This window comes from Hipposideros armiger, unplaced genomic scaffold (assembly GCF_001890085.2).
Source record: "Hipposideros armiger isolate ML-2016 unplaced genomic scaffold, ASM189008v1 scaffold_13, whole genome shotgun sequence".
Lineage (NCBI taxonomy): Eukaryota > Metazoa > Chordata > Mammalia > Chiroptera > Hipposideridae > Hipposideros > Hipposideros armiger.
In genome coordinates this window covers 4,442,778-4,457,430 of record NW_017731363.1, presented here as the reverse complement: position 1 = coordinate 4,457,430, position 14,653 = coordinate 4,442,778, and the positions used below count along the sequence as shown (strand labels likewise).

The window sequence follows — 14,653 nt, the reverse complement described above, 5'->3', positions numbered from 1 at the left end:
GTGTTGTCTATGGTTGCTTTCTTTCATGCTACAGCAGCAGAGTTGAATACTTGCAATAGAGACTGTATGACTTACAAAACCAAATATATGTACCATTTGGCCTTTTATAGAAAAAAATTGGTAACCCATTCTAAAATATGTTTGAGTGGAATAGCACTAGTGATTTTTTAAAAAAGATTTTATTGGGGAATTGTGGGAAGGGAACAGCACTGGGGAATCGGGGAAGGGGAACAGACAAGTTGTTGTCCTTTGGTTCTTCAGTCTAGTTGTGGATGATGTCGCTTCAGTAGCCCATGTTGGTATTATCATTGTGCTCTTCTTGGCTGAGGTAGTCACTCACCAGCCATTGGATGGCAGCTCACACCCGCTGCCGGCCAGCCCCACTGCAGCCTACGCCATCGCCAGCGACTTGCGGCAGCCCAGCTCCAGGTCGAGCTATTGTTCACCATCTCAGCTGTAGAGGGTGCAGCATCACTGGCCCACTATATGGGATGCGAACCTGGGCCCTGCTGCTCAGGGCTCACGTTCCCAGTCCAACTCAATCAACGCTCCACTCACTCAGCCTATTAGTGATTTTTTAAAAAAGATTTTTATTGGGGAATTGGGGGGATGGGGAACAGACAAGTTGCTGTCGTTTTGTTCCTCAGTCTAGTTGTGGAGGACGTTGCTTCACTGGCCCAAGTTGGCACCATCATTGCGCTCTTCCCGGGCGAGGCAGATCAGTCGCTGGCTTCTGGACGGCCGCTCACTGCGGCTGCTGGCCACTCACGCTGGCTGCTGGCCGCTCACGCTGGCTGCTGGCTACACACGGTAGCCCATGGCAACCCACTGCCACAGGGGCTGCAGCCTACGCCGTCGCCGGCGACTCACGGCAGCCCAGCTCCAGGTTGAGCTGTTGTTCAGCATCTTAGCTGTAGAGGGCAGTGTCACTGGCCCTCATATGTGGGATCCGAACCGGGGCCCTCTGGCATCCCAAGCCAGTTCTTAACCATCGTGCCACTCGGCCGGCCCATATTAGTGATTTTTTTTAACAAAGTATTTTAAGGCACCAAAACATGTATCAACAGGATTATAGATGCCCAACAAGGTACAAAAGAGAGAGAGAAAGTGTGTTTCAGGACAATTATCTATATTTTGAGTTAAGATAAAAATAAGAATGCCACCATCTTTATGTAAGCAAATCTTATTCAAAAGGAAAACTTAAAAATGTATGTCACATATGTATTTGTATCTAGTTCCCCAATGTTGTAAGTTTTCCCAAGGCTTCTGTTTGATATGAGATCATGGCATTAAGATAGTTTTCTCCATAATTAATGAATTTATTTTTAATTTAGAAGAAGTTCTGTACCTTCTTTGACTTCTCATTCTTGGAGAAAGTGTATTCTCCAAGATATGTCTGCAGCATGCCAAAATACCTAGATAACTTCATTAGTTTAGTTTAAAAAATTAAAAGGGAAGAAGTCAGATGAATTATTTCTGGCACCATATAAATTCTTTAAAATTTAAGAGATAGGAATAAAAAGTCTGAAATGTTATGCTAGTTTCTTTTTATGACAGTTTAGACAAAAGATTGACTCTGATATAAGGATGTCATATAAGACATGTATTAATCCTCCAATGTGTTAAAAATTAAGCATTGGGGCTGGCTAAGTGGCACGATGGTTAAGAACTGGCTTGGGACGCCAGAGGGCCTCGGTTCGGATCCCACATATGAGGGCCAGTGACACTGCCCTCCACAGCTAAGATGCTGAACAACAGCTCAACCTGGAGCTGGGCTGCCTGAGTTGCCGGCGACGGCGTAGGCTGCAGCCCCTGTGGCAGTGGGTTGCCATGGGCTACCATATGTAGCCAGCAGCCAGCGTGAGCGGCCAGCAGCCGCCGTGAGTGGCCGTCCAGAAGCCGGCGACTGATCTGCCTCGCCCGGGAAGAACGCAATGATGGTGCCAACTTGGGCCAGTGAAGCAACGTCCTCCACAACTAGACTGAGGATCAAAACGACAGCAACTTGTCTGTTCCCCTTCCCCCAATTCCCCAGCACTGTTCCCATCCCCCAGTTCCCCAATAAAAAAATCTTTTAAAAAAATTAAGCATTGATTTAATACTCTTTAAAGGTAGTGTTTATGCTTTACAAAGATCTCAATTTATAGTCAAATTGTAAGCATTCCATAGAAAAGAGATATTGTTTTACCTGAGTATTATTTGACAATATAAATATTTTTGAACAGAACTTTTTTCAAAATATCTCTGAGATTAATCATACTTATTAACACCTGCCTCATGCAAAACAATTTTTACTCTACAAAGTATATAATAGTTCACCTGTGGTTAAATTATCAAATAATATGGCTTTTCCATTGATGCTGAAAGAAAGAAACATATGCCTTTACATTGCAACTCTTGGTTATCAGTGGGTTTAGATTCCTTTGATTTGGGGGCACATAATGAAATGATATAATTTTTTGATACTTAAACTTCTAAAATCTTTTCCAGTGAAGTTCAGAGACATATACAGATCAATTTCAGCATTTGAAACCAAATTTTTGTCATACATCCATGTGTTAGAGCTTGTGGAATTGAGTGGTTTCCTGTTTTGTGCCTAATAGCTTCATAGTCATATTGCACAAGTTGTTGTCATACTTAGGCATTTGCTCCTTCCGTGTCCTACCATGTTCAAATCTACAGCTATGTTTCTGCATCAATTGCTTTTGAAACATTTTTTGGTTTCTTTTTCCAGGCATCTAGTGGGAATTATTATTTCATCCCGTACATCGTGACACCCTGCGCTGATTATGTTTGCTGTGAGAGTGATGCCCAGAGGCGTTTCTCAGAGTACATGCAGCCCCACTGGGACACCATCCTCGGTCCGTTGTGCGTGCCCCTGGTGGACAGGCTTATTAGCCTCCTGAAGGACATCCACGTGATTTCATGGTAATTCCCCTCAGCCACGAACAACCCCAGGAGCTTTGCTCCAATCTTCCCTTTACGTTCATGGAGGCGATACGCCCTCAAAAGACTACAGTTCCCAGAGAATGGGGAACCTTCGCCAATCATGTTTAAGTCATCCAGGAATCCATTATTGTCCCTTACTACCTCACTAAGTTGGTCCATTTAGGTGTAGCTAAAAAAGAAGAGAACTGGAGTTAGGAGGTCAGGGCTGAGCCTGTGTTTGGCTCCAACTCCCTGTGTGACCTTGATAAATAACTTCTCTTCTGTGTAGCCATTTTCTCATCTAGAAAATAAGGAAGTTAAGTCACTCATATTTTTCATACTCTTTCAACTCTTAGAGTCTGTGTTTTAAGATCATTTCTGAGGATGATTTCCTCCCTGCACTCCAATCAGTTGCTGAGGTTGTTAAAATGCCTGAGCAAGGTCATTCTGACCACAAGTTCTTGTGCTATAGAAACTGGGATGCATTGAGTCCAGCTGAAACCATCCTGACCTCAGGATGTCCTGCGATGTATTCATTGTAGTTTGATGTCGGAGAAGGTGTAGAATACTTATTCAGAGGTGGGCAGGTTTGGGTCTGAATCCTGGCTCAGGTGACTCCTTGCTGTATAGCCCTGTAAAAGTCAGCTCACCACTTTGTGCCTCAGTGCTCAATAAACTATGCCTTAAAATGTTATTATTCTAAAACTTGAAGGCAGAAAAAGTATTCTACTTAACCAAAGGATCCAGTCATTTTGCTTGCAGCCAATTTAAAGGATTTACTCCTGTAAGTTATGTCACAAGGAGGAGGACTTATCCTTCCAAAACAAATGAAAATCCGAAGCATCGGCAAAACTGACTTGACTTGCTTATCCCACTTTGGCTCAAATCATGGCACCCTGAATTGTAGTGTTACTACTGTAGCATTGGTGTGCGGCCCACACTGGTTAACAGCCTGTTCTCTTTTTCTATCCCACCACCTCTTCTCTGGACACAGAATTTCTTCTATAGACTTTATGGGAAAAGAAGACTGGAAACCCAGACATATGTGACCACATGCCAAAAAAGAAAGCAAATGGGGAACCTTTTGAGGGACAGTCCTGGAAAGCCCCATTCAGTCACGCGTTGCTAACTATTGTCTTATTGCACAATGAATATTTTAGTGAGGTTTAAGGAGAAAGCTCTCCCAGTATCATCTTTTCATGTCTGACAAGGAGGTAGGCTAGTTTGAGCCTGCCAGATGAGCAAGATGTTTGCAAGAAATGTACTCAAGTTTGTTTCTCATTCAGTGTGTGTGTATATCAATAGGAAAACAACTGTTTTGATTTGGTTTAATTTCGAAGAGCTTGAAATACATGTTGGTTGTTTCCACCCCTTGAACTGGTAGATACCTGACAATGGTTAGTGAGAAGATAAACGGTGCCTGTGGTTTAAAACATCTATAATGAGGAAGGCAGATAAGTTTTTAGCTCAAGTGCCAGTGCCAGCTCTGATAGATTAATAAAGGCTGCCTGCAGCTCTGTGCTGAAAAGGGGCTGGAAGCCATTTCCAAGTTCACATTGATTTTCAACATCTTCCCTGGTTCCCAGAGGCAGAAATGGCTGCATGTTTATTACATATATGATATCCCCAAGCCATACTCAAGTCAGTGTTTTGTTCATTTACTTACGAATTACTGTTCTTATTAGGTTTCTTGGTTTATTAAAACTATTTTTCAGAATTATCCTTGAAAATAAGACTTAACTAAAGATAACTTTTTACTTGTCAAGCTAAACTAATAACACCTTAATAGCTTTGATGCCTTTGTAGTCCACCAAATGGACAATGGCTGTCACCCAAGTTAATGACTCATTATATTAATGATAGAATTTTAAACTGGTAGAATCTGCTAATTTGCTCATCATTGGGGTGATTAGCAATATATGAATAAGGAAATAAAAAATTAAACCAATGCACTGATATTTTTATATCAGAGTGCTTTCTGTGGGGTATCACTTCATTCTTTAAATGTTTATGAGGTCTTATTATATAAGCATTGGACAAGGATGTGTGTTGTATACACATTTACTTGGCATTGTTTTATAATTATTAAAAGTAACAGTTGTTATTCTTACGTGTTGCTTTTTTTCTGAAGACTATTATTTAATTGAGCTTATCTTTTTTTAATGAGCAGCCTAATTTTACTCTCTACAGTTCACTCATTTCAGCTACTTAATGGGTTGACAGCATTACTGCTTGGTAATGCCCAGTCTCCATTAAAAAATTACTTGGAAAGTGGGCAAGAAATTTAAATCAATCTATGGTCATTGCAAGTCAGCCTCTGTACATCAAAGTAGGTCAGTTTTAAATATTTTAAACCAAGTACCAGGTACTAGCTTTGGTTCTTTGAGAGGTTATGGTGAGACATGCCAGTGTGGATTTAAACTGCTTTAAATGTTTTCATACATCTGTATTATCCTCTAGATGCCCACATGAAGGAAGTTTTATGTTTTACACTGGAAAAGCATTGTGGCAATTGAAAATGGCAAGGAAAGCGGAGGGGTATGAAAGACAGAGATGGTCTGTAAGCTTCCAGGAAGGGCTTGGATTGCTCACGGTCATGTCCAGTTTCTGGCTCGCAGCCAACCGGAAAAAGCTTAGTGACTACTAGCTGAGGACACCTGATAGAGAGATTCATTTAAAGAAGTTCTCATTTGACTGTTTCATGGCCTTTGGGATTTGGTTTGGCTTTGTGATAATCTGTTAATAGTGGGGGAAATAACTATTTAAGTAAGGGACCTTCTTGCTCTCTCTGTGTTTGAAAATAGCAGAGGACGTGGGGTGGGTGGGATGGGCTGAACGTCCTATGTGTCATCCAAATACAGATGATGTCAAGTTGGAAAATATTTTCCAGGTCATAATGAACTGACTTTTTCTGTTGTTGTTACTATTGCAGTAGCTAGTTTTTGTAAAACATGACTTACAAGTAGGACATGTCGCCTGTTTACTGGTGCAGGGAGGCTCAGGTCTGGGCAAATCCCCATGTATTAGCTAAGTCATGTCGATGAGAACTAACTTTGTTTGAGCTGCTAAAGGAAATGGATCCTGGATGCATGGGGATGTGACCAGAGGTTTTCATGTTTTCCTCTTCAGTGCATATTACAAAGAAACCTTGTTACATGACATCCGGAGAGCCAGAGAGAAATACCAGGGCGATGAACTGGCAAAGGAGCTGACTCGGATCAAACTCCGCATGGATAGTACCGAGGTTCTGACCTCAGACATCATCATTAATTTACTGCTGTCCTACCGCGATATCCAGGTATGAAATATGCTTACCTGAGGCTAACACATGCTGAGAACTTCTTTGGCATGAGGAATTCCTCATACGAAGTACTCTTATACGAGGTGTATGGTTAGGTAGCTGTTTTATAGACAAAATAGGTATGTGGGTAGGTCACAGTTCACCTAACGTATCTGTTGTGGTAGAAATGTTGGAGAAAGTTTTGTCATATCAGAAAGCCATTCCAACAAAATCTCATATATGGTTCTGCTCCCTAAAAGGAACTCAGAATTTAACAGTTTATATATATTTCGTGCTAGGCATTGTTCCAAGCCCTTTTCAAATACTAATTCATTTAATCCTCATCACAAGCCCATCGGGTGTATACTCTGATTATCCCCAGTTTACAAATGAGGAACATAAGGCACAGAGAAGTTATGTGACTTGCCCAAGGTCACACAGCAGTCGGCAAAGTCGGGATTCAAACTGAGGCAACCAGCTTGTTCTTAACTCCTTTGCTGTGCTGCTTTCTTTAGGCCTTTGTCACTGCCTGCTTTGTTTACCACCACCCATCAGTGACAGGGAGAGCAGGAGTAGCAGATACACATCCAGGACCCCAGGAGTAAAGATATTTATTCTAAGACCAGCATCAGAGGCTTCCAGAGAGTTCTTGAGATGGGATTTGTGGGACGCAGTACTATGAAGGAAATCGAGCATGCCTTCCCTCCAAGTTTAATGCTGTCGAGCCATTTCTAAGGATGTCTTACCTTCCTTCCCTTTGGAGGAACACAGGCAAGGTACCTTACCTGCAGAATTCCACAAAGCCATGTTGGAGATTCTAAACAAGAATCCATTTATGACCCGAACCAAGAACAGAGGCAATCACTAAGGAATTTACGCCCCTAGTGATAAACAGATGCATCTAATTGATTTTAATAGCAGATGCTGTTAGGGATCATGACAATGATGAAATTATGCCCCATAGGACAAGAGAATGGGAATGGCCTATTTCTGAACTCTTTCTTCCTGAGTCTGCCTTCCTTCTGTCCTTGCCTTCACACATCTCTTCTTTTTATAACCTTCCATTGGGATTCTCAGGCTCAAAAGAAAGCCAGAAGCTTCTTGGAATACACTGTCTTCCCTTTCCTGGGGCAGCTGCATCCAGGTGCAGAGGCACAAAACAGACATGGGATTTCAGTGGGACGCCCTCCTCTGCTAACTGGCTGGCTGTCAGCAAGTTGGCCAGTACAGTGATCTCAGCCTGACTGAAAAGGTAGCAGATGGCACTGCTCAGAGGGGACCCAGTGGAGACAATCATGGTAGCAGTTTTTCCCTGGGTAATTATGCAGTTGAGAGCAGTGGTTCTCAAATGGAGGACATGTGGCAGTGTCTGAGACATTTTTGGTTGTTACATTTCAGAGGGGAGGGGAACGTTCTACTAGCATCTAGTATGTAGAGGCCAGGGATGCTGTTTAACATCCCACCATGCATAGGACAGCCGCCCACAATAAAGAATGATCCAGCCCCAAAATGTCACTAGTGCCAAGGTCGAGAAACCCTGGTTTAGATTAATTCATTTGTTTCTGGTAAAATAGAAAGGACTGGGGTGTTGTTCCCTTTATGTGCCAGGTGACTGTAAGATTTCTTATATGTGTATGTCCAGCTCATTTTAACCCACAGCTGTGCTGGTGCTGGTAACTCTCCTGCATTCAAAACATGGTGTGGGGAAAAGGCGAAGGGATTAGAAAGTACAAATTGGTAGTCACAAAATAGTTACAGTGATATGAAATGCAGTAATGGGGAATATAATCAATCATGTATAGATTATGTAGGGTGCCAGATGGGCACTGGACTTGTCAGGGGGATCACTTCATAGACCGTGTAGATGCCTGACCACTGTGCTGTACACCTGAAGCTGAAGTAGAATAATATTGAATGTCAACTATAAATATATATATGTATATATATATAGTCACAGAATGAGTACAGCATAGGGAATATAGGTAATGGTATTGTAAGAGCTGTATACGATGTCAGGGGTAGTAGATTGGGGGGGTTATCACTTGGGTGTAAATATCTAATTACATTGTTTTTGTACACCTGAGACTAATTTTATATATTTATAAACACACACACACACATATATATATATATACACATACATACATATATGTATATATATAAGTAAAATGGTGCCAAAAAGCATATACACATTTTAAGAAAGGAAAACTGTATTAAAATTGTATTAAAATTATAATGCTCAATGTATACTGATAACAAAAAAGGAATACAAGTCACATTTGACTTCTGCAATGACAAGAGGTGCTCAAAGTGGTTCCCATCAGCGTCCAGACACTTCTGATTATGGCGAACTACTGCTTGAGCAACAATGACCAAAGTGTCCACTTTTATACATTTTTTGCCACCCCAGTGTGTGTGTGTGTGTGTGTGTGTGTGTCTAAAAAATAAAACTCACATTCCTCAGTTATATTAAGTGAAATAAAATACCACAAAATAATAATTTTAAAAGCGTGGTAGCTTTTTCCTGCCTGCTGGGCTGTATGTAACGTCACTAAATGTTCTCTGTATGGCAAGGCTTGTATTTAAATGCCTAGGCTGTCTCATGTTTATAACTGTTCAGAAAAATCTGTGAAGATCTGTGTTTCCTCTCTTTCTTACCTTGGTACGTCTGGCCAACAGGACTATGATGCAATGGTGAAGCTGGTAGAAACACTGGAAATGCTGCCTACGTGTGATTTGGCCGACCAACATAATATTAAATTCCTCTATGCATTTGCACTGAATAGGTAAGAATGATAATGTATGTGTAGAGTTTTGAAACAAGCCAGCTCTTAAATTCTGCTTCCTTCATTCGTTTAATGCTCATTGAGTATGAGCCAGATCATGTGCTCAATGCCAAGCTTATGAAAATGGGCAAGGCATGGTCTTGGTCTTCAGGGACTTTGTCTTTGGAACATATATTCTAGCTGTGAGGTCAGCCATGCCACTAAATCTCTTGAGCTCACAGCCATAAATGTCTTAATGAAGGTTTGTCCAAACTGCTATGGAAGCATAGCAGAGGGAGGAAATCATTCTGGGGCATTTTCTGGGGTCTTTTGGGCTAGGTTTGGAAGACTTAGCAATAATTACCTGATGGGCAGGGAAGAGTGTAGGATGGGGGTGGTGACAAGGCCATTCCACTTGGCTAGAACAGAAGCTCGAGCATAAAGTTTTTCATGTGTGCTGTGCCTTCAGGGAACATCCAGCGTGACCAGACACAAGATGCAGGCGAAGCAAATGCATGCAGTGAGGCTCAGCATGGAGCATGGGATCGTGTCTTGAAAGAGCCTTGTGTACATGAATAATGAGTTGATAGTATCTTGTAGACTGGGGGGGACTAGTTTAAGTAACAGGATTAACTTGCATGATAGGAAAAGAGGGTGCTGTCTTGATGTACTAGTATAATCTGAACTTTGGAATACAAATTACCGGGCTAGGTAGAGTATGTAAGACTTGGCAATTCTGGCCTGGAGACCATGAGCCTCAGAAGGTTATGTGCTATGGGTATTAGCTAACACGCTGTAACAGAGTCACCAGATACAGTGACTTAGAGTGATATTCTCTTTCACATAGCAGCCTAGAGGTGAGTGGACCAGGTTAGTGGCCTAGCACTGCTCCAGGTGGTGTTCAGGGATCTAGCTTCTGACCATTTTGCAGCTCTTTCATTTCCGAGAGTATTGTCCTCTTCTTCTAGTGGAAGCTGGGTCACTGCTACTTTGTGTTCCCACCTATGGAAAGGAAGAAAGAATAGAAGCCCAGGGCAAGCAGTTTCCTTTAAAGCAAGTGGAATTTGCACATGCCACTTCTACTCACATTCTACTATAGAGAGTATAGTCATATGACCCCATCTAACCATAAGGGAAGCTGGGAGATGTAGTCTCTAGCTGGGCAGCCATGTGCCCATCCAAACTTAGCTACTACAGATTTGGAGGATAACTAGGAGGTTGCCATATTCAACCTCACAGAGTCCCGGATGCCTAAATGTCTTAAGTCCTACAGTCTCCCTTCCTCCCCTGATATGGTATCGGAAGAGGAGCAGCGTTAGGTAACTGTGGTGGGAGCCATGCCCAGATACTCTTTCCGCCAGGCCTGCCCTCTGCTGGGGCCAGGAATGGTCATATTTAATCATACAGCAAAAAACTCCCAGAGGGCATTCAAACTTGACTTGAGAGCCAAAGAGTTCTGGTACCTCCTCATCAACCTTCCATGGCCAGCATTTTCCGCGGGGAATGAATAAAGTGAGGGTTGGCAGTGACCTGAGTTAGAGGACTCTAGTGTTTGGTTTCTCACAGCCTTGGCTTTGCTTCAGCAGCTGGATTAGGCTACAGGCCGTGGGCCTGCCACTGGCAGCATCAGCAGCACAGCAGCAACACAGAAACCCACGGCTTCAGGAGTCTCATAACACATATGCGGCCACATTTCTGTCTCCTATATGTTGAAGTAAAATGTACAGGCAGTGAAATGCATATATCTTAAGTATACGGTTTGATGAGTTTTGATAAATGGGTATACACATGTAAACAACACCCCTATCAAAATATAAAATATTTCTATCCTCCCAGAAAGTTCTTTTGTACCCCTTTGCAAGCAATGCCCACCTCTTTATAGGCAAAAACTGTTGCAATATCTGTCTCCATATAAATGGAGTCACAGAGTATGTACTCTTTTGCGTCTGGCTTCCTTCGTTCAGCATTGTGTTTGTGAGGTTCATCCATGGTGTTGGATGTATCAGCAGTTCATTCATTCTCACTGCTGTGGAGTATTCCATTGTATGGACATGCCACAATTGATATATCCATTTTACTGCTGATAGAGCTTTAGGTTGTTTACAGTTTGGAGGTACTAAGACCAGTGCTGCTATGAATATGCTTGTGCATGATTTTCGTACACGGATGGACACATTTCTGTTGCGTATATAGCTTATGCACATGTCCTACTGTAGTCGACACCAACAAACAGTGTAGTCAGTGTTTTGATTCCCATTAGGGGAGAGGCTTCATGGTCTCTATGAAAATGTGCCTGCTTTCTTTCCATTGGTGTTTAAACTCAGCGTCCCAAGGAAGGGACTGTTGGGAAGGCCATCTTGGTTAAGCCTGAAAAAAAAAGTCCTGTAACTTTGTTCCCCTAGAGTACTGGGTTCCACTTTTATTTACACTTAATTATACTTGATTTATCCTTGACTTGTAAGGATTAAATAAGTTATCAATGGTGAAGTTCCTGGAAGAACGCCTGGCACGCTGTTATTTTTTTTAAAAGGGGGGGTTGTTAAATAAAAAATAGGATCATTTACGTCACTCACCATCATGTCTTTCCCCAGATGGACTAGAGGTAACTGTTGTCAAGCATAATGAAACAATGGATTACCATCCAAAGTAATAAAAGAGTAAAACAAGTTTTGAAATGGATAATAAAAATCTAAGAGAAATGGGTACAACAGGATGAAGTGACCCTGAGAAGCATGTTTCCAGTTTGGACAGAGAAGAGCTGGGATTGCATGCCAGAGAGCCACCTTTCTTTCTGACAATGGGTCTTGTCCTTCTAGTCTAGTTGTTGCTTCATAGACAGTGGCTCTGTATCATAGGCCAAGCCCTCAATGTACAGAACCTCATTTTCTCCATCCAACTGGGGGTTTTCTATAGAATTGCAATAATTGCTTCATTTGTACATACGATCCTATCCCAAAATTCATATCTTTGCTTTAGGTATAACTTGGCCAGCTGTCAGTATAGTTGCAATAGAATTTGGCATTATGTACAGTTTTTTTTATTGGGGAATTGGGGAATGGGAACAGCGCTGGGGAATTGGGGGAAGGGGAACAGACAAGTTGCTGTCCTTTCGTTCTTCGGTCTAGTTGTGGAGGACGTTGCTTCACTGGCCCAAGTTGGCACCATCATTGCACTCTTCTCGGGCGAGGTAGATCAGTCACCGGCTTCTGGACAGCCGCTCACAGTGGCTGCTGGCTACACACGGTAGCCCATGGCAACCCACTGCATCAGGGGCTGCAGCCTACGCAGTCGCGGGCAACTCACGACAGCCCAGCTACAGGTCGAGCTGTTGTTCAGCATCTTAGCTGTAGAGGGCAGTGACACTGGCCCTCATATGTGGGATCCGAACTGGGGCCCTCTGGCGTCCCAAGCCAACTGTTAACCAACGCACCTCTCGGCTGGCCCATTATGTACAGTTTTGAGGAAGTTCATGGAGTTACCTTCTATTGATAAAGGGGGAAATACTCATAGACAATTAGTGAATTTTCCTGCATTACATTTCACCTTTAACTCTTAGGAAGTGGAGCAAATCATGGCCATAAATTATTTCTAAAGGTTGGCAGTAATAAATGATGATAGACCCTCAGATAGCAAGGGTTCCCTGTTATTAGGAAAGCTGGCTTGAGCCGGCCACCTTTTCCCAATAGCTTCCACTTCACTGCACTCAGAAGCCCATTCAAAGCTTTTTCAAGTTTCCATTGAGCAGTTAAATGGCTTGCCCCTCAACGGCATGGAATCTTTTATGAGCAATTTTTTTTTGCTGCTGCTGCTTTTACAGACAGGACTTTATTAGATATGCTAATGCAGCCCGAGATTCTGACCAGGGATCCAGGCAGCTGGCAGAAGGATGGTCTGGAAGAAGAAGAATGGAATCAAAGTCCTAGGTTAAAAACAACAAAACTTGCCTGTTGCAAAGTAGGAGTGTACGCAGATTTTACTCCCTGCATCTTTGTGTCAAGACTGCCAACTCCAGCAAAATTAAACTCATTGCATTATTCAGCAAGTGGAGGGGAAACAATGTGTGACGTGTTCATTGGAATTTCTGATGCATCACTCTACAAATAAGTTAAGGGGAGTGATGGAGAGAGAAAGATACTCCACGGACCCTACAAATACAGGGTCGATATTTGATGAATGTTACTGAATCCAGCCTATGCCAGAGGGGCTGAGGGCTTCTTTCAGAACCTTCAGCAGACACTTCAGCCTCAGCCTCTGGGTTACCCAGGCAGGTCATTGCTCAGGTGGAGGGACACATGTCCCCAGGAGGGCAGTGTGGGCTCGTTGTCTCTGCAGTAACCACCAGTCTCCTTTTTCTTTGTCTGTTCTGTTTACATCCACTGTTCAATCTCACCATCTTAATTTATACGTTTACATAAATAGCCATTTTTTATTACATGTTTGTAAAGTAGAGAAATGATGACATCTCTCCATTTGTGTAGTGCATTTGTCTCCAGGTACCTAAAACTATGTGGTAAAAGAAAGATACATATTTGTGGTGATTGTTTTCCTGGCAGTGAAGAGAACCACAAAATCTGTGAATTAACAAGGCATCATCTAGTCTAAACCCTTTATTTTAGAAAGAAGAAAGAAAGAAAGGCAAGAACCCCAAATATAATAGCTAGTCAATAAGAGAGCTGGGGACAGAAGTCCCCAGTGACCTACACCCACCAGTTTAATATCATGGCTTGATCAGTGAAACTCTTCCCAGGAAGCTTGATCTTAACTTTTGTTTGCCTGAAGGACAAACAAAACCAGCCATGGGCCACTTGGAATTGCAGAACCATCCTCTTCCATGTCCTGCTTTGTCATATATGAGAGCATTAGATGGTAGATGAATACTGAAGCCTCTTTCATAATATATACTTTATATACCAAAAGACCAGTTATGTATTTTTTTCCTGAGAAATGGACCATCTCCTTATCTTCTGAGAGGTGGCCTTGCCAATAAGACATGTTTTCCTTTTGAAAAATATTTATGCAAAGGACTTGCCACTTTATCTGTCCTCGTTCCTACCCGCTGTCCTCCTTGAGTCAATGATATCTTTTTTTTTTACTTTTAATTATTTTTATTATGAAATACACATTTTTTAGAATTAGTTTCAGCTGTACAACACAGTGCAATAGTTACACATTTTACCCCTCGAAGTGACAACCCCCTCCCCCTATCCGCCACCCCACTTCCCCCCAATGTCATACATATCTATTACAATTCCCTTTGTCTCCACTCCCACACTCCACTCCACGTCCCATGACCATATATATATATATATATATATATATATATATATTCACTTATAGTTGACATACAGTATTATACTATTATACAACATCAGCTTCAGGTGTACAGTGCAGTGATCAAGCCTCTTCCCCATCCATGATGTGGTCTCCCTAGCAAGACATGTGACCACCTGACAACCTACAAAATATTTACAACATTATTAATTATATTCTTCGAACTGTCTTTCATGTCCCTGTGGCAATATTGTAGTTACGTATTTATGCTGTCTAACCCCTTCCCCTTCTCCCTCACTCCCACCCTCTCCCAACTAACAGCCATCAGTTGTTCCTCTATATCTCTGAGACTATTTCTGTTTACTTTCCACGTTCATTCAGTTTTTTAGATTCCACATATAAGTGAAAT

General features: G+C 42.1%; 1 protein-coding gene across 1 annotated transcript in view; it reads left to right on the top strand.

The window, feature by feature from the left end:
• The window catches only part of MAP3K15 (mitogen-activated protein kinase kinase kinase 15), a 120,544-nt gene that overhangs the window by 42,614 nt on the left and 63,277 nt on the right, over nt 1-14,653 (top strand). The window contains exons 4-6 of the mRNA XM_019666853.1: nt 2,735-2,928; nt 6,058-6,226; nt 8,888-8,994. Of these exons, the coding sequence (XP_019522398.1) occupies nt 2,735-2,928; nt 6,058-6,226; nt 8,888-8,994 (470 nt within the window). The remainder of the gene's footprint in view (nt 1-2,734; nt 2,929-6,057; nt 6,227-8,887; nt 8,995-14,653) is intronic.